This window comes from Zootoca vivipara, chromosome 12 (assembly GCF_963506605.1).
Source record: "Zootoca vivipara chromosome 12, rZooViv1.1, whole genome shotgun sequence".
In the NCBI taxonomy this organism is placed as follows: domain Eukaryota; kingdom Metazoa; phylum Chordata; class Lepidosauria; order Squamata; family Lacertidae; genus Zootoca; species Zootoca vivipara.
Genome location: NC_083287.1, coordinates 7,497,615 through 7,518,401, shown reverse-complemented (window position 1 = coordinate 7,518,401; position 20,787 = coordinate 7,497,615). Strand labels below are relative to the sequence as shown.

The 20,787-nt window shown below is 43.4% G+C and overlaps 1 protein-coding gene across 3 annotated transcripts in view; it reads left to right on the top strand.

Annotated features, from left to right (window-relative positions):
* The first annotated feature begins 8,367 nt into the window (after positions 1–8,367).
* The window catches only part of BMPER (BMP binding endothelial regulator), a 157,882-nt gene continuing 145,462 nt past the window's right edge, over positions 8,368–20,787 (top strand). For 2 of the 3 annotated variants that reach the window (XM_035128737.2, XM_035128736.2), the window contains exons 1-2: positions 8,368–8,655; positions 9,939–10,024. In XM_035128737.2, the coding sequence (XP_034984628.2) occupies positions 8,514–8,655; positions 9,939–10,024 (228 nt within the window). In that variant the 5' untranslated portion in view covers positions 8,368–8,513. Of the gene's footprint in view, positions 8,656–9,938; positions 10,025–20,787 lie in introns of those variants that run through there. The other variant, XM_060280577.1, reaches the window with a different exon arrangement.

The window sequence follows — 20,787 nt, the reverse complement described above, 5'->3', positions numbered from 1 at the left end:
TGGGCAAGCAACATACTATTTCAGTGATGGAAATGAAAATGTTAGACCTTTTCTTTCCCCCTGCGAATGGAGCAAGAGCACTTGTGCAGATTTTGAACTTGAAATGTTGAATTGTGTCCTGAATTATTATGCTATGTTTTATGCTCTGTTTCAACAGTTAGGGGGAATACTGAATTCCAAGGTAGAGAGAGATCAAAAATGTTACACTGCTCAACCACTGGTGGGTGGATTGGAACCATTTCAAATGACAAATGTAATTATATGCTCAGTGCATTTGTAATGATATCAGATTACAAACCTATAATGCAAATGAGCGAGCTAAGATGAAGATCTTCCTTTGTATTGCCCATTGTTTGCTGATTTGCTGTTAAGTCACAAAATTCACAGGTCATTTCAATCTGATAGTATCAAAACTTTATATTGCTGTGACACAACATATCCTTGGCTTAACAAAGGGCATGATGAAAATACTTTTTCCTAATTAAAAGAGTCATACACAGACAAAGGAAGACTCCAAACTGAGCCAGGAAGTCCGTTCACTAAACAACTGAGAAGGAACTTCCTGATTTATTCAGAAGCTGGTCTGGGGTCTTCCTTGGGGTGTACATCACTCTAGATTTTTCTCTAGATTCTGACAATGGAGAAGGAATGCCAGGTTTATTTTGACAGGAATTCCTGGTTCATTTTGAAACTATTTTACCTTTCCAGATAGCGAAGTGATTGTAGCCCAGAGAAATAATTGCTAATTTTGTAATTAGCTCCTGCAAAGACAAGAGTTCGTGCTCTTTCTAACTGAAGTTTAATTTTGGCAAAAAAAGTTTTTTTTCTGAATATGTAAAAGAATACAATGGAAATGCAAACAAAAGCTGGCATGTGTATATATCCATAATGCAGGGGAGATATTGTGATTGACTGAGAGTGTAGATTACATCAGCCCTGCAAAGTAGTCCAATGTTGCTGTACTAATATTGTTTTGGGGTTGCACCAATATGAGGGTGGTGGTGATGAATTGCTTCCCATCCAAGGAGGGAAACAGGAGAATTCTTGGGGGGTGTAACTGTTAGTATAAACTAGGGGTAAGGTAAAGGTAAAGGGACCCCTGACCATTAGGTCCAGTCGTGACCGACTCTGGGGTTGCGCGCTCATCTCGCATTATTGGCCGAGGGAGCCGGCGTATAGCTTCCAGGTCATGTGGCCAGCATGACAAAGCCGCTTCTGGCAAACCAGAGCAGCACATGGAACGCCGTTTACCTTCCCGCTGTAGCGGTTCCTATTTATCTACTTGCATTTTGACGTGCTTTCGAACTGCTAGGTTGGCAGGAGCTGGGACCAAGCAACGGGAGCTCACCCCGTCACAGGGATTCGAACCGCCGACCTTCTGATCAGCAAGCCCTAGGCTCTGTGATTTAACCACAGCGCCACTAGGGGTAGTCAACCTTTTTATACCTACCGCCCACTAATGCATCTTTCTTGTTGGTAAAATTTCCTTACTGCCCACCAGTGCTCAATGGAAGGAGGATTCAGCTTGTGCCGTAGAACCCCCTACCGCCCACCTAGAATCCCGAAACACCCACTAGTGGGTGGTAGAGACCAAGTTGACAACCCCTGGTATAAACACTTAAATGGATACATTTACAGTGGTACCTCTACTTACGAATTTAATGCGTTCCGAACACACATTTGTAAGTCGAAAAAAATTGTAAGTCGAATCCCATAGGAATGCATTGGGAGAAAAAATTCGTAACCCTATCTAAAAATTTGTAAGTAGAAAAAATCCTATCTAAACCGCATCCAAGATGTCAGACGGAGCTCCATTCGTAAGTAGAAAAAATTGTAAGTAGAGTTATTCGTAATTAGAGGTACCACTGTATGTTAAAGGCTCAAAAAGAAAAAGAAAAATGAGGAGGGGTGTAATGTCTTGTAAGTGTAGTTATTATGAGGTATATATTGTTCTATACTGCCTTAATATTTTATGTGGCCAGTTTATTCTTTTCTAAATATTCATATGGGCAGTTTATACATATTTCTATCAATATAAATCAATGACCACAAGAAATGCACCCAGAATACTCTGTATTTAAATAATAATAATAATAATAATAATAAAGTAATACTAACAATAATAATATAATTTATCTAAGCACAGGCACCAGAACTTTAGTTGCTATAAATCTTATATTTCTTATGAGCCCATGCCCACCCCACCTTCCACCACCTGAAGTACCATTCCTGCTCTTACCAGTGTTAGAAACTGAGATATGAAAGCCAGGAGCTAAATGGCACTTTAAACCTAGTTTATGGGAGCAGCAACTGAATATCTAGGTGCGCTTTTTTTATAACAAGAATACAAAGGTGAAAATGAATGAACTGCAGCTAAAATATTATGTTCATTTTATACATTTTATACATTCATTCTCCTGCCTACCCCCCTAATATTCTTCATTCTCCTGCCTACCCCCCTAATATTCTTAAAAGGCTCTCTCTTCTCCGGTCTTCAGAAGGTAGCTGGAAGTGGGGAGGCAGAAAACAGCGATCTTGGGCCTTTAACAGCTTTGTGACAGCAGAAATGAAAAAGATTAAACTTTTTCTAGTATGGAAATAAAATTAAAGAAAAAACTCCATCTGTTGAAATTTTGTCTCTCTGAAATGTTATTGCTTGTGTGTGGCCCAATTTATTATGGGGCCCACAATTTCACCTGCAAAACAGGATACAAATTTGTGTATAACACAAACTGTATGCAAATTTTATGCAAAGTTTCAAGAGGCAGAAGGCCCAATTCACATACTTGGCCCAGAAAATCCTGTTGGTGCCCATGCCATGTGGCATCTACAACTTCTGAAAGACACAGAGCAGCATTCATAAAGAATCTCACCACTGCCAGGAATGCTAGGAAACCCTCTACTGATCAGGCCAATCCACATTGTAAAACAGTTCCCATGTGAATTACTGTAGTGTTGCCTTTGAAAACAGTTTGGAAACTTGGAGTGGGTATGGTTTTTGTTTGTTTGTTTACAAAATACGTAAGTTAACTGGGAGCAGACAAATGAAAATCATTTTGCCAATCTTAAAACAGTTGCACTTACACATAATCTGCTTCTTGTCTCAGTTCAAGATGCTGGTTGTAGCTTTGAAAACCCTAAAGGATCAAGGCACCTTAAGGACAGTCTCCTCTCACATACACCTGCATGGCTATTAAAATACCCCTCAGAGAGAACCATTTTGGGTCCCCATCTTCAAAGGCGAGACTGAATATGTTCAGCCTTCTACTGCTCTCAGAGACAGAACAATTAATTAGCAACAATGGGATCTTCCCTCCAAATTCAAATGGCAATTGTGGAGAGGGAGAGTCCAGACTTGGGCAAAAGGATTAAAGGGCTCTCTTCACATACCATGATCCCAATCTCTCTCACACACAGAGAGATACACTTTCACACCACAGCTGCAATTTGCTTTAAATATGTACAACCACACAATATCCGACCCTCTTAATTACTTAGATTTCAATCAATTTTGGCTTTTTCTTCTTCTTTGCATTAGGACTATCTACACAAATTGTCAGAGAAGAGTGAATCAGGTCCAAATCAGTAGAAAAATGCCACCTTTGTTTTGTAAATAACCCTACTTCTATCAGGAATGTCAAAGGCAACAATTAAAAAATGCATTTACTGCTTCCTAGTCAGCTGGTACTAGATGTCTATGGATGGAGGCTATAATTTTGTCTGGATTATCTCCTGATGCATTTGAAATGTTACAGAAGCCAGAAGAGAATACAATAGGTGGGTCTCCTTGTGAGAATTAATAATCACTTTCCTGTTTTGTTCCATCGTTTGCTGACCTTTTTGCTAATTCTTCTATACAGAGTGGAACCGCAGAGAATGGTTGCTTAAAATAAGCTTTTCAAAGAGATGCCACAAAAAACAATCAGTTATTTTCTAAATAAACTTAAGTAAAAGCTGCCAACAAGCCTAAGTAGTGAAGTATGGAAAGAGTCCAGCATTGAAAGGAGGTGGATGGTAGCACATTTGCAATATATTGCAGGAAACACAGCTGATCTGTTTTTGCTTTATTGCATTTTAGTAACTGCTGTCATAATGTAAAGATGTGCAAAGCATGTGACTAACTTCTCTAAAAAGATGTTATGTATTTATAGGTTTCTGCAGTCTGGCTTCAAAGTTTATGGATTCATAAGATCAGAGAAGCAAGCTGTTTATATAACATATTCATATAAACATCCAAATGTGATAGGAACAACATCCTCATCAGGAACTTGTACAATAAGGTATCTTACTAGCTCAACAATTGATAAAAGTATGTTGTATGATTCTCTCTCTTCACAACAACAAGAATCACAAATAAGGAGAACCTGGGCATTAACCTCAACGAGTTTTGCGCAAGCATGAGTATATTGTGATTTAAATATCAACCTGTGTAGACAGAACACAAGAGAGGGAAGGTAAGACAAAGTGAAGGAGCAGCAGGTATATTAAGAAGTATGTGACAATAAGACAGAGGGGATTGGAAGAATATACAGTTGTACCTCGGTTTACACAGGGATGTGGGTAGCGCTGTAGGTTAAACCGCAGAACCTAGGGCTTGCCAATCAGAAGGTTGGCGGTTCGAATCCCCGTGACGGGGTGAGCTCCTGTTGCTCGGTCCCAGCTCCTGCCAACCTAGCAGTGGGCACAACAAAGTGCAAGTAGATAAATAGGTACCGCTACAGTGGGAAGGTAAACGGCGTCTCCGTGTGCTGCTCTGGTTTGCCAGAAGCAGCTTTGTCATGCCAGCCACATGACCTGGAAGCTGTACGGCGGCTCCCTCGGCCAAAAGAGCAAGATGAGCGCCACAACCCCAGAGTCGGTCACGACTGGACCTAATGGTCAGGGGTCCCTTTACCTTTAGCTCGGTTTACAAACACAATTGGTTCCGGAAGTCTGTACTTAACCTGAAGCAAACTTTCCCATTGAAAGTAATGGAAAGTGGATTAATCCATTCCAGACGGTCCGTGGAGTACTTAAACTGAAGCGTACTTAACCTGAAGCGAACTTTCCCATTGAAAGTAATGGAAAGTGGATTAATCTGTTCCAGACGGGTCCGCGGAGTACTCAACCTGAAGCGTACTTAACCCGAGGTATGAGTGTAATTGGTACCGGAAGTCCGTACTTAACCTGAAGCGTACTTAAGCTGAAGTGAACTCTCCCTTTGAAAATAATGGAAAGTGGATTAATCCGTTCCAGACAGGTCCACCGAGTACTTAAACTGAAAATACTCAAACAGAGGCATACTTAAACCGAGGTATGACTGTATTCAAATGATAAAAGACCATGATTAGGAGAGGAGAAACCCCTGTATCACCCCACCCGCAACCCAATATGACTACATATTCAGGACTGCCAGAACTCTCCTCTAAAATGCTCCAAGTCTGAACTCGGCACTGAAAATATGTTCTAAGACTGTACTTTGTGCTTGTGTGTGAATGATGTCCTAATGGGTGTGCAGAAAGAAGCCCAGGAAGAGCAATGTGGGTACGTGGGGTGGGAAAAAGTTGAATGTGATGTGGAAACACTTAGCTGAAGCATGACTCTGTTAGGGATATGAGCAGGGCACTTTTTATCAGCCTGTTTTTCATCAGTCAAAATGGGAATAATAATAATCACACAGGACTGCTGCAAGGATGAATATGATAAAAAGAAGACATACAAGTGAGGTGGATGGAAGCAAAATATGTATGTCTGTATGTGTTCCAAACGTGGTAGCATGAGGAATGGCACAAAAGTGCATGCATGAAATGGTCCTCTGAATTGGCCTGCACACTGGAGGGAGAGAACAGCACTGGATTTAGGGGAGACTATCTAGCAGTGCATGCTCCAGCAACCATTGGCATTCCTCACCTTGAATTGCCAAAGGTGTAATGAGACGTAGCACCTCACACAATTTTAAATGTAAGCTCTGGGATAGAAATAGGAGTAGTTCTGGGAGAAGTGGTGGTGGGGGATGAGTGTTCAGACCCCTGGGCGCTCACTTGTGGGGTGCCTCAGGGTTCTGTCCTCTCCCCCATGCTTTTTAACATCTATATGCAGCCACTGGGAGAGATCATCAGGGGGTTTGGGCTGGGTGTCCATCAGTATGCTGATGATACCCAGCTCTACCTCTCTTTTAAATCAGAACCAGTGAAGGCGGTGAAGGTCCTGTGTGAGTGCTTGGAGGCGGTTGGAGGATGGATGGCGGCTAACAGATTGAGATTGAATCCTGACAAGACAGAAGTACTGTTTGTGGGGGACAGGAGGCGGGCGGGTGTGGAGGACTCCCTGGTCCTGAATGGGGTAACTGTGCCCCTGAAAGACCAGGTGCGCAGCCTGGGAGTCATTTTAGACTCACAGCTGTCCATGGAGGCACAGGTCAACTCCGTGTCCAGGGCAGCTGTTTATCAGCTCCATCTGGTACGCAGGCTGAGTCCCTACCTGCCCACTGACTGTCTCTCCAGAGTGGTGCATGCTCTAGTTATCTCTCGCTTGGACTACTGCAATGCGCTCTACGTGGGGCTACCTTTGAAGGTGACCCGGAAACTACAACTAATCCAGAATGCGGCAGCTAGACTGGTGACTAGGAGCGGCCGCCGAGATCACATAACACCGGTCCTAAAAGACCTACATTGGCTCCCAGTACGTTTCCGAGCACAATTCAAAGTGTTGGTGTTGACCTTTAAAGCCCTAAACGGCCTCGGTCCGGTATACCTGAAGGAGCGTCTCCACCCCCATCGTTCTGCCCGGACACTGAGGTCCAGCTCCGAGGGCCTTCTGGCGGTTCCCTCATTACGAGAAGCCAAGTTACAGGGAACCAGGCAGAGGGCCTTCTCGGTAGTGGCACCCACCCTGTGGAATGCCCTCCCACTAGAGGTCAAAGAGAACAATTACCAGACCTTTAGAAGGCATCTCAAGGCAGTCCTGTTTAGGGAAGCTTTTAATGTTTGATGGATTTCTGTATTTTAGAATTTCTGTTTTTTTTGGAAGCCGCCCAGAGTGGCTGGGGGAACCCGGCCAGATGGGCGGGGTATAAATAATAAATTATTATTATTATTATTATTATTATTATTATTATTATTATTATTATTATTATTATTATAAGTGCCCTTCCTGAACTTTGTCCCTTACTGCTTGAAGATGAGGCAGGTCTCTTGGAAGAGGCAACCACTATGTTTCCTACTTGCAGAGTTGCTTTTACATTTGTTTTACAGCTTTGCGTATTTTTAAAAAATACATCATCATCTTAATCTTGGTACCTTTAAAATGGATTAATCCAGCAGATTTAATAATTTTTAAAATGCTTTTACAGAATCAGGTGGCGCTCCAATCGCACTTAACCCCCAAAATAGGCCCCAGTGAATCCCATAGGAGCCAACTCCTAGGGACTGACCCCCCCCCCCAATAAAACATTTGAGAGGGTCAGCCACCCCCCCCCCCAGTTGATGGGCATTGCCAATCAAATAAGTGAGCGCATGCTACATCATGTGATCAACTATGCAGGGCGGGGATTACCTGCCTCCCCCCCCCCCCTTGTAATCAAGTTGGCACCCCTGATGAACTCAGCCGGGTTTACTTCTGAGTAGGCAACAGGACTGCCCCGCAAGTCTTTGCACCTCCACGTCTCCTATCCTCTCTCTCTCTCTCTATATATATACACGTAAGAGGGTGAAGGTCAGGCTGGCAAAGCAAATAAGGGCCGCGCTGCTGGTTTCACCCTGAAGGCCTCTCCCGGCGCCACGACCTCCTGGTCCACGGGCAGGGCAAGAAAGTGTCTTTTCCTTATGGGGGGCGTCTTAAATTTCAAACCATTATTATTATTATGAATAAAAAATGTGCGTGGTTTCTCTACCTCCACCGACGACTCGCCACGTGCGAGGAGGAAGGCGGGCTCCCTTCACCTTAGCGGCGGACCCCCGAGCTCTCTCTCCCCTCAAGGGAAAGGGAAAAAAGGACGTGAGGAAACGCTAAAGCGACGCGGGACAGGGAGCGAGGTTCTCCTCCTCAGAGTCTCCTTTTCCCGCCGCCGCCCCCTCACGAAACAACCCCCTTAAGCCGAGCAGCGCTGAGGGGCGGGGCCCGGTGGTGTCTCGCGGGCCGCCGCCGCCGCCCCCCAACGCCTCTCGAGGGGGCATGAGGGGCGCTGCGTGAAGGGCGCCCGCGGGCGCGGCGGCGGTCACGGCAACTCCTGTCAGGGCACGAGGCAGGCGGGGGGGGGGGGTCCCTCGCGCAGCGGCAGCCGCCGCTGGCTGGCCCCGCCTCGCCCCCACCCACCCCGTCCGCCCACCCATATCCCGCTCAGGAGGGGCCGGTGGGCTGGCGAGCGCCTCACAGCAGCAGCAAGGGAGAGAGAGGGGGAGAAGTCCGCCTCCCTCCGCCGCCTCTTCATCCCCAGCAGCAGCAACTTCCCTGCCCGGCTCCCCGCCGCCGCCTCCTTCTCTCCTTGCTTTGCAGTAGCAGCAGCCGCCGCCGCCGCTCCTCTTCTCCCGGGGACGATGCTCTGGCTCGTCAGCTGCAGCAGCTCCCGAGCCGTGTCCCCGCGGCTCCGCTCCCCCGGGCTCACCTCCTTCGCCGCCTGGCTCCTGCTGCACCACCTGGGGGCAGCTCCCATGGCCGGGGCTTCCTCCTTCCCCACAGGTAAAGGGCACAAGAGGGAGGGCAAGCGGCACGCGCTCAGGCTGCTCGCCCGTGCCGAAAGTTGCGCGCTGGGGCGTGTAGCGGGGGACGGGGACGGGACGGGACTGCGTGCATGATGGAGGCAGGTTTTTTTTCGGGTCGTCAGAATGGGCCGAAAGGGGGGGGGTCTGCGGCGGGCGAGGTTATTTTGCACGCGCGCACCCCGCGTTCGGAAATGCGAGCATCGCGCAGATGAGGATCGTTAAGACAGCCGAGCAGCCCGGCTGCCGAGCGTCAGATCTGGATCTGCAAGTTGCTTGCTTGCAGAGCTGGAGAAAGAACGGAGCGTACAGACAGGCTGATAGCCGTAGGGTGCAGTTGCGTGGCGTAAGGACGGCTGCATCTTCTCACTTAAGATGATCAGCATCAACACGCGGATAAAGCTGTGTTAAGGGAGCATTACGCACTCGGGGAGTCCTTGAGAGCCTTTGGTCAGCAGATGTAGAGATGTTGAAAAGGAGAGGTGATTTCTAAGTTGCATGCCTTGCTTTCAGCCAGGTGAAGGACCTCAGCTGCTCTCCTCTCCACCGTCCCCTTGCTTCATGGAGGGCATACTTTACTGACACCTGGTGCGTCCAGAGAGATGTTGAGTCCATTTCTAGCCATTGTGAGAAGTGTTAGCTTTCCAGAGATGCCCCTCTATGATGTACTGTGTTTGAGGGTGTGTGGGGATGTGTGTGTCTCCAGGGAGGTTTTGCTCACTGGACACATTTTGCAAATTGTTGCTGATTATAGTCTTGGTCTTTAGGTTTCAAAGACACCAGTGGGTTGAGTTCATGTGATCTGATCCACATAAGTAAAAGAGAAATTCCCACCTAGAAACATCAGGTCCTTATCAAAGTTGCCTAAATTTCTTTTTTAAAAGTAACACTCCCAAGGAGTTCCAAAGGATCAAAAACATTCCTGTCTGTTGAGACCTAGGAACAACTAACACAATTAATTCATTCCCATACTACTTATACTTTGTGGATGCGTAAGACAACAATAATTTTTTAAAAATGTACAAATGCTTAACAAAATAGTAATAATCCCAAATACTTGCATTTCTTCAATCAAAGGAAAACACATGTTTACTTAAAAGTAAGCCCTATTCATTTCAGTGGGCTTTTCTTCCACGTAAGTTACATCATAAGTATGTGTAGGACTACAGATTTTTTTTACTGCAGTGCTGTGCATAGTTAATTCAGGCTGAACGTGAGCAAAGTGGGAAGAGAAAGTATTAATTTTTAAAATATCTATTGCAGGTTCTGTTGCAAAATGTGAAAATGAAGGAGAAGTACTACAGATCCCCTTTATCACAGACAATCCTTGCATAACGTGCATTTGCCTGGTAAGTGTGAATTCCACTGATAAGATCAAACAATAATGTCTCATGTAATCAAATTTCCTTATCTTTTCCCTTTGTGCCGCCAGAGGTTAATTTCCAGTCCATAATCTTGGAATCATATCCTTGACTTTTGCTTAGAGACAAATCTTTCAGCTGACTTTGCCCATGACATTGTCAGGCTACCTGAACGCTCTTGTTTACAGGATGTATTTGTGATTGAAGCTTTTCCCTTCTAATGTCCATTGTGCTGAGCCACTGTTAATTGGTTTTTGTGCTTGTAGAGTTTGTGCTTATGGACGAGGAGAAGGATTTGATGTTTAGCTGAGCATTTGCTTATTTTCTGCCCAAGTTCTAGAAATTGGCTTCAGAGTTGCAGTGAAAGATATAACAGGTCAGTAACTGCAACAAAATCCAGGTGGTTTCGAAATGCGGTGTGGTATACATTCAGGCTCTGCATTCTTGGCTAGACATATTGTAATAAAAAGACAATGCCAGCACACATGATACTTCTATCAAAAAACTGCACTCCGAGGATGACACTGGCTGTTGTTTGTTCAGGAAGTTCAGATTCCCTGGTAGTTAACAATGACCCTGGTTTGTATTTTGCAGCAAAGGAAATACCCCCTTATTCTTGCAAGGGATCTCAGTTTCACAGTAGAAATGCTTTGCAAGCCTGACTGTCAGAGCCACATAAAAATAATCACTGACAGTTGGAAAACAAACAAATTTGAGCAGATATTTTTAAAAGGATTTCCCCCCCAAAAAGTCATATGGGAACTAGAGTAGGAATAACTGCGTTTATCTAAGTGAGGGAGGAGCAGGACCTTGCAGAATTTTTTTTTTTGGTCATAAAATGAGGATTTTCCATCTGTCAGATCAGAAAAAGAGACAGGTGGTATAGTTCACTGTTGCTCCAAAAAACCCCAAACCACTATTTTATTTATATTATGAAGGTACCCAGCTCTGCAGTTTGTCTCATTAAGTGAAGGCAGGTGTGCCTGGCCATTATTTAGAGAGCCATGAAAACTTTGAATCAGTGTTCGTGATAGTAACTTTAGAGGAGGAAGAGAAACTGGCGGGGGGGGGGGGAATGGGATGGCAGGGAGCAAAGTGAAATATAATGAGTTGTCTGTGGTTTTACTTTTCCCAAAGATGTCTGCAGCCAGCTGTTTTTCATGTGATTTGCAGTTGAATATATCACATATAGCTTGTGTTGTTCATATCTTATCATGTTTAATGTCCTAATTAGTGCTTCAGTTTTGATTTTTAAAACATTAAATGAAGATAAATTACAATGTTAAACAGGTGCTGCTGCTAACCTTTATACCGTGTCCTCCATATTTCTTGCAAAAATCCCAGAATAGCTCTTCTCCTGGCTATTTTCCTGGTGCATTATAAGAATGTTAGTTCCCTTTCAGTTTTTGTATGTAAAGGTTAACCTACTAACAGATACCCTCCCATCCCACACCCAAATGAATATTATGTTACTTATTTTATATTTGTGTATCCATGTTTTTCAGTTTGGAAACTGTCATTTGCATTACTATTTTCCTTAAATTTTAAGGTCTCCTGTTCTTACTTTTGAGCTTTGGCTTATAGACTGAACTTTGGGTGCCTGCCCTACCCCTAGATCTGTTTTAGATCATTATCTTGGTCCATCCAGAGTCTAGCCCAGTATAAGATGGAGCCATATTGGACAGTACTCAATAGACACAGGGAAGGAGGCAGGGAAGTTTCAATTCCCTGCTGGAACATTACTGCAAGGACTAAGGTTCTCAGCATTCTGGAACCTGCTGTGAGCAAGTGCAGTTACATCTGAAGCTTCCTTGTGTCTTCGCCCTCCTCTCTCACTAGTGGAAAACCTCCTAAATTCACTTTGTGGATTAATGTAGGCTTGCGTGTGCATCCATCACTAACTCTTTACATAACCTAATAAAACTTGAACACAACACAGCTGTCTGTATGTATCACATACACTTTTTTTAAAAAAAGGAAAGCAGACCACCATTCAAACAGGTGAAACCATGTGCATGCACGGTTTTTAGAGGGGTCCCTTGTTGCAGGAAGAACAAGGCACTTTGTGGCACTTAAAAGGTAAAGGGCAAAGGGACCCCTGACCATTAGCATAGCTGCCAAGTTATCCCTTTTTTAAGGGATTTTCCCTTATGCTGAATAGGCTTCCTCGCGAGAAAAGGGAAAACTTGGCAGCTATGCATTAGGTCCAGTCGCGGATGACTCTGGAGTTGCGGCGCTCATCTCGCTTTACTGGCCAAGGGAGCCGGCGTACAGCTTCCGAGTCATGTGGCCAGCATGACTAAGCCACTTCTGGCGAACCAGAGCAGCGCACGGAAACGCTTAGGAGGCACTTTGTGGCACTTAGGAGTCCACAAAATGCTTTAAGGTGTCATAAATAAAATGTCATAAACATTGCTATTTTTGTGGGGGAACGCAAATATGAGAGTTCTAATATTTTGTGTATGAAATATGATATCAGAGCATTGCTTTGTGTCTCTACATTGAATGCTCTGGTTGACTTGTCATTTCATAAGCAAAATAGGTATTAGGTCCCACACATTGCCCCCATTTCCAGTTGTGATCTTCCAGCCAAAAACTTCATGCTAGAAGAGGCCTACATACCAAAATTGGCTCAGCTCCATGAACTTGTTTTGGGGTTATTGTGGCCATACTTCATGCACATTAAATTAATGATTTTTCATTTAAAAAGAAATTTAGCAGATTTCAAGCTAATTTATATTCCTCAGAATTGCCTATCATTCCACAAAGAAGTTACATTTCACATGCATGGAACTGCACAACAGCTCCCACTAAAGAGGTGCATCAGATTATAATGAGTTGCACTTAGGTGTTTGAGCATTTTCACACTTGCCTTTGTACTATTTTTGTTAGTACTTGGTCCTTGTTAGTGCAGAAGAGAAGATGCAGAGGCCTTTTCCAGTGTGACTCTGCCAATGTAGGTTTTATATTTTCATTACAAAGAGGTTTAAACGAGCTGCTTTGGTCCCATTTGTGAAAGCACCTGATGCTAATTCTGTAGTTTATAAGATGGTTGTCATGTGTGCTATAGTAGTATTGTAAGATTTTTAAAAGTAACTTGGATTGTCTAGACTGGTATGTGTAAAAAGTGGTTGTGTGAATTGTCTCTGTGCGTTACCTGCTGGTCAGCTGCAAGTATAACTTTCATATCCGTCTGTTTGTGCAATCATTTCTGTATGTACTTTTGTAAGGGCTGTGATTTGTACTTGAATAATACCCTCCACTCAAGCCCTTCAGACTGTACAAACATTGACGAATGGAGCCTTACACGAACTCTGCGTCAAACAAGGAGCCTTACGTACAGAGAGATGTGATTTGCCTAAATGCGTTCCAAGAAGGCAAAGCAGGGAAAGGAGCCATAGACCAGTAGTCTTCAGCCTTTACAGACACAGAACCCACTTTCAACACAAACACGCATTTAGGGAACCTTTTTTTAAAACCATATATCTGTATGGCAGGAGTGCTGCTGTTATGACCCACCTTATACTAAGCCATGACCCAATAATGGGTCATGAGCCACAACTCAATAGTTGGTTCTGAGCCACCAGTTAAAGACCAGTGCTATATACAGTATAGCACTCATCCCTGCTATTGTTGAAAACTTTTAAAATTCAGCAAACCTATCCAAACATAAGGGATGCGGGTGGCGCTGTGGGTTAAACCACAGAGCCTAGGGCTTGCCGATCAGAAGGTCGGCGGTTTGAATCCCTGTGACAGGGCGAGCTCCCGTTCCTCGGTCCCAGCTCCTGCCAACCTATCAGTTCGAAAGCACATCAAAGTGCAAGTAGATAAATAGGTACCGCTCTGGCGGGAAGGTAAACGGCGTTTCCGTGCACTGCTCTGGTTCGCCAGAAAGCGGCTTTGTCATGCTGGCCACATGACCCAGAAGCTGTCTGCGGACAAACGCCGGCTCCCTCAGCCTATAGAGCGAGATGAGCGCGTAACCCCAGAGTCGTCTGCGACTGGACCTAATGGTCAGGCGTACCTTTACCTTTACCTTTTTATCCAAACATAGTTATATATACTTGCTTTTAATTTTTCCTCATTTTATCTATGTTTTATTGATAATTGATTTATTTTGTACACCTCTTAGAGATTTATTTTTTTGTTGATGATGCGGTTAATAAATGCTTATAAATAGACTGTTATCTTCTCAAACCATTTATTCCAGCCCAATGTATATAACTAGGGTTATTTGGAAGTAAAAGTTTGGAGTGTAACAATGGCATCTCTTAATTCTTCATTTTTTATTCAAATATATTCTTATTTGCCTTCCAGAGCTCTTTATTCTATGTCCATCAGTATTTAGCCACATTTGTCTTCACACTATACTTGTACATGGGTGAATTAAAGTGCAACTATTGAAGGACATTGCCCTCTGCAGGCATTCAGTGTTCATTTCTATGCATGGAAGGGGCAGGGTGGAACTGTGAATGTGCCCCTCTGCAGATGCCCAACATCCATCTGTACAACAGAGTCTTTGCATCCAGGGACCTGTGCAGACATCCAAAACTTGCATGATCGACACAGACCACGTGAATTTTGGCTATGCATGCAGGCTGCGTGCAAAAATTCTGCTTTACTCGTTAATATCAGGCACATGGTTCACAGCAGGCTTGTTCTGTGCCAGCAGTATGCAAAATCACCTACTTTTTCCAGATATGTAACCCTTTATTTATATTTCAGTGTATGATGAGCCACATATTCTTTTGCCTGTGGCTTCTGCACTTCCACTTTGAAATAAGTTTTGGTCATCCAATGACCATGCTTTGGCAACATTATGACATGCAAAGCCTCCAAAATATTGCAGTCATGGTAGTATTGTGATGGGCATGCAGTTCGTCCCACTGTTGAGGAACAATGATAATCTCAAATAGCCTCCTGATTTTCAGGTCCCATCATTTCCGTCCTTGAAAGAGGCAAGGAAACAGTGGAACCATCCCAGTTCTTGATGTTCCTTCTGTTTTGCTGGGAATGTGATATAAAACTTAAGCCTCCTTTCCTTGCTGTGCCACTTCTGACCTCTGCCCATATTTGGTTTAAAAACATAAGAGGAGTCCCATTAGATCAGCCTAAAGGCTCATCATCTGATCCATCATGCTGTACTTAGTGGTCAACCAGATGGCTATGGGGAATTCACAAGCAGGATCTACATGCAACAGCACTCCCCCCAGTTGTGATTCCCAGCAACTGGCATTTGTTCCCACACCCAGAAAGAATACTCAAGGCAACTTATTAGGTGATTTAAAAACTATTGAAATGTAACAAATTAGCTCATTTGCTAAGTGTGGGCAGGGGGACTCAATGAGGGAACCATCCCTCAACCCTGGGCATTTAAGCTGGCACATTATTTGCCCCACATTGTGCACCTGCACCCCACCGTCCAGCATACATCGTGATGCACAGACAATCCCCCAAGGCAATCCCCCAGGCTTCCAGTTATGGGTGATGACTCAAAAGCACCATTATCCCCATAATGCCTTGGGGTGGTAGTGAATTAAGGCCTTATCTTTCCTTACGTGCCTTCGAAAGTGGTGGGAGAGCATAGCCATTATGGTTAGTAGCCATTGACAGGCCTCTCCGCCATAATTTGTCTAATCCTCTTTTAAAGTTGGTGGCTGTCACTATACCTTGTGGGAGCAAATTCCACACTATGTGCTGTATGAAGTACTTTTTTGTCTTGAATCTTCAAACATTCATCTTCACTGGGTGGCCCCAAATTGTAGCATCATGAGATGTGGAGAATGGAGATCTGAAGAAGTGAGGGTTTTTGAAAAGAACACAGCTCATCTTCCATCCACCGATGAAAAGTTCCAGAACTGCATCGCATAGCCTACATGTTTCAGTGTTGTGGTTGAAATGCCAGGATTAAGGTTTATAAGACTTCACAGGTACCTTAATGGAAGGCTGCATAACTAAGGGCACTTCTTCATTTAGGCTGTGAAACGTGAGGATTTAGATGAGGCAGGATGGGTTCATCAATGTTCATCAATGACTTTTGATTTGTGACTTGTACAGTATATTACTCGTAACCTTTTTAATGTCTAAAGATAGGACTTTCATATTACTGTACCTCAGAAACAATGTCATTCAGTAGAGTCAGTTCCTGCACTCACATGCCAGTCATCAAAGTACAAAAACATCAAGTGAAGTGCCTGCACGTCTAAACCAGCCATAGACTCGGGAATTTGAAGGAAACTCTCATTTTGCCATGCCATTACGTAGGGACCTGTTTTATATGAAAGTTTTGCAATATAGAAAAGGGATAAAAACAACAGGGATATTTTATGGTAAACCTTGGTATAAGCGCAACAGAGGACCATATTTAGCTTGGTTCTTCTATGTCTGAAAATAGTTCACATGGGATATTGTAGCATTTATTTGTAAAAGTATCTGAAGGAAGTGTGCATGCACATGAAAGCTCATACCAAAATAAAAAACTTAGTTGGTCTTTAAGGTGCTGCTGGAAGGGATTTTTTAAATTTTGTTTCGACTACGTCAGACCAACACAGCTACCTACCTGTAACTATTTGTAAAAATATGTCGTGCTTCAGTGTTATCTCAAAGAAGGCATAAAATTGCCCCAGCATAGCAGAAAGAGCTGAAATGAGATCTGTGCATAATTACAGGGTTTAAAATATTTAAGTGCTCCCCACAAGATCAACCTAGCCTGAATTAAAAATTTTGAGTTTTTAAATGTTCGGAGATGATTATGGCCATGAGGGTTGCAGCTTGGGTGGTGTTGGTGGAAGAAACCATATAATTTCATCCCATGTGTCATTGCCTGCATAAGACTGGAGCATCTTACCAGATGGCAGCTGGGATCCAAGAATAACCATCCCATAAGCTGTTTCTGGATTTTTAGTTTTTAAAACAAAACCAAAGGGAAAGATTAAGCACACTACTGCAACTGGATGGGTGGCTTGACAGTCTCTTCCATCACACAGATTTGTACTGGCACAAAAGAGGTGTGTGATGTTGCATAATGAACAATATACTATATGACCCAATCTACTGGAACATTTTAAGGCATGTTCAAACAAACTTCATTAGGACTACTTCCCATGGAGCTTGGCATTGGGGGAATTCATAAAAACAAACCGATTGACTGCGGCTTGCACCAGCGGACCCTCGGCACAGTGCCACTAATGCCCCCCTCCAAGGTGGCACACTTTTCCTCTTGCTGCCACCACTGCCATCCATCTGTAGACTAGGGCATTGTATTTTAGGCAAGTTGAAATGGCGAGTGGTCACTTTGGATGGGAACCAAGCTTGCCTTCTATTCAAAAGTGACACCACCGCCCACCCACGGCTAAAATGTAACCTGGAGGCCTGGAAAGGCTTGATAGTAAGGTAGCACAGCACTGTCAAGTTGGTGAGGAGACATTTTGAGCAAGTGAGGCCCTTGGCCTGTGCCTGACCTGGGCCCACCACTGGGGGAGGGGGAGAGAAAGAAGCAAGCAGTGCACCTGATCCACAAGCTGCTTTTGATAATTAAATGCAAGAACAGAGATACGTTACATCTTTTGTCTGCAAGAAATCCCTGACTTAGTCTCCTCACACCTTGGCCTGTTGAGGTGGTAAAACATTGTCTGACTTGTGCCATTGAAGACTGCAGCTTTGGTGTGCCGTATTCCTCCATACAGAAAATTAGATGTCAAGGAGAAAAGCTCTTATTGGAGCATGGGGAGGGAGGTTTTAGATGGAAGATCATTTGATCCCCTACCTGGAGTCGGATGTGATACAGCTCACACAGAGATTTATTATCTCAGTGAGGACTAGGCCTTAGTTAACTTTCAAAAGTAGGTGATCTGACATTGATCTCTTGGAGATGTAGCCATAAATCTTTACAAGCCAATCGTTGCAAGAGCTGATTTCTCATTTCTTAATTATCCTGCTAAAACAGCTCTACACTGAATCAAGTCTTCTAGGGATGTAGATAAGTTTTAAATTCTGGTTTTGTTTTGTGTTTGTTTGTGTGTGTGTGTGTGTGTGTTGTTGTGTAGTACTTTTGAAAACCATGAGTGAAGTAACAGTTGATAAAAGCCAGAGTAATGACCTTGACAAATGACATCCATACCAATCCCCCCACCCCGCCAAACCTAAAGCCTGCCAAGTGTACCTGAGCAGCAGTAATTGCAGTTCTCAACCTTTTATCACCTAAATGTGGAACAGAAGGAAACCAATGTGAGCCAGAAAGTGTAATCTGGCGTTGGAAACATGAGAAAAGTTGGGAGACAGGCACTTGGGAAACGAGAAATCGGAGCTTTGCTTGGCATGAGTTTTATTCAGCATGAAACATCATTCTGTAGTTTAAATTTCCATTTCTATATCCAAATGTGCCATGTAGAATTTGACCTTGCAGTTATAAAAATGGTGCGAAGCCCAGTGTTATAAGAATTGGGTTCTACCTAGCTTGAGAGAACGAAGAGGTGTAGTGAAGGAAACCTAACATTCCTCACATCTAATATCAATAAATGAGTAAATAAACAAATATTGCTGATCAAAACCCACACTCAGCTGTCTTGAATTCTCTACATACCTGTTACAAGCCTTTTGCACAACACCCTATTTGCAAGTGATGCTCAGTCTGGTCTAAAGGCAACTGTTTGGCATATGTCTTTGGTGAAAACAGCAATATCTTAGTACATCAGGATCCAATTTTTGTTGTATCAAGGTATAATATGGGCCAGATGAAATGTTGTGGAATAGTGCATATTAAAAGAAAACCATCAAACAGTACATTCAAACCTGTTTTATTCAATATAATTTCATGAGTTGATGTACATTGTCCAAAAGAGCCTACCTGAATTTAATCTTCCCTCACTTTAAATGCCTTTATTGCTGTAAAGTACAATCAATTTTCTTCTCCTCCCCTCCTACACAGTGGTTAACTGTAACCTTTTATGGCATCATGCTGAAAAAAGGTTTTGATCAGAATTTGGTAAGTGCATCCCAGAGTAGAAATGGGACCATATGCTGTTCCTTTAAAATGTTTTCATAGATGCATCAAATGTACACGAGACAGAAATCATGTTTAGAGTAGCGAGGTTCCTGAAGCATGTTTTTGTATTGTCATATTGACCAGTGCTAAATTAGTAAGTGTGAATTAATGATTAAAAGGATGCATAAATCAATCAATCAAGAATGTAAAAGTTTTCCAACTGCTCTACTTGTTACTTTCATTCTATAACGGACCCAGTGGCTGCAGGGCAAGAAGAACTGATGAAGAAATTACCGGGATGCTGGTGGTTCTCTGGTTGAAAGCAAAATAAACAAAGTTCAGTTCCTTTCCTCAGGTGCTTAACTGCAGTCAGAAATTCAAACAACAATTTATTGTATATAGCCAAAGGCCTTCACAATGAACGACACAGGGCAAAAAGTAGGATATTCAATTAGAATCACACAACATAAATTTAAAATTACACAGCATAAAAGTTTGAAACTACAATGCATTAACATTAACTGGAGCACAGCTGCTTAGGTGCCAGAGCAAATTTGGCTACCAGATGTGTAATCTGTAGGTATTTATCTGCTAAGAGTTCAACTATCCATTCCTGGGGGATCGCTCTGAGAACAAATCAACAAATAGTGCATGATATCCTCAACCTGGTTACATCCATAAATGCATTTCCATTCCATGTGTTCTATTCCAAAGTATGTCCCCTCTATGGATGCGGAGGGCATCTGTTGAAACCTAAGTTCAACAAAGACCTATGTAATTATGGAAAGGTCAGTGTCTCAAGGTAATGGGGCCCTGAGTGGTTGTCCTTGCTTTGAGGGTACCAAATAGAGTAATGGGCAGCAATAATGGATGCTCTGCCTTGGTTGGTGTCGTGGTCCAAGATCCACTTTCTAAGACCACACAAGCATAAGACAAATATTTATCCTTTCGGAGATTGTAAGCCTTAAGCTTATCTTGACACTTCTGTGCTTGGTGATGATATGATCCTCAAAGGCATTTAGTCTATGCCAGTATCTTAAAGTAGGCTAGATTAATTCTGGCTGCTATCGAAAGGAGACCCAACTGGGCTCTAAGGTGAGCCAACAGAGTCCTAGGAGAAAGCCCCAATATCTGCCTCATAAATTTATCTTGCAGAACTTCAAGCTCAGATTTGACACCAGATCCCCAGAACTCTCATGTGAAGATCAGAGTACACATGGATTTCTGGAGTGAAATAATTTTGAGAAATGGTCCTTGTAACATAAAAGGATTTTGTTACTAACAGAAATGACACAGAAATACAGTAATAATAACAGTAATTTATTATTTATATAGGTAAAATGGTAAGGTAAAGGACTGAGGGAGCCGGTGTTTGTCCACAGACAGCTTTCCGGGTCTTGTGGCAAGCCATGACTAAACCACTTCTGGTGCAACAGAACACCGTGACAGAAGCCAGAGCGCACAGAAACCCCCCCCCACAGTGGTATCTGTTTATCTACTTGTACTGGTGTGCTTGCAGTGCCAGTGTGATGTAGTGGTTAAGAGCGGTAGACTCGTAATCTGGGGAACTGGGTTTGCGTCTCCACTCCTCCATATGCAGCTGCTGGGTGACCTTGGGCTAGTCACACTTCTTTGAAGTCTCTCAGCCCCACTCACCTCACAGAGGGTTTGTTGTGGGGGAGGAAGGGAAAGGAGAATATTAGCCACTTTTGAGACTCCTTCGGGTAGTGATAAAGCGGGGCATCAAATCCAAACTTTTCTTTTGAAC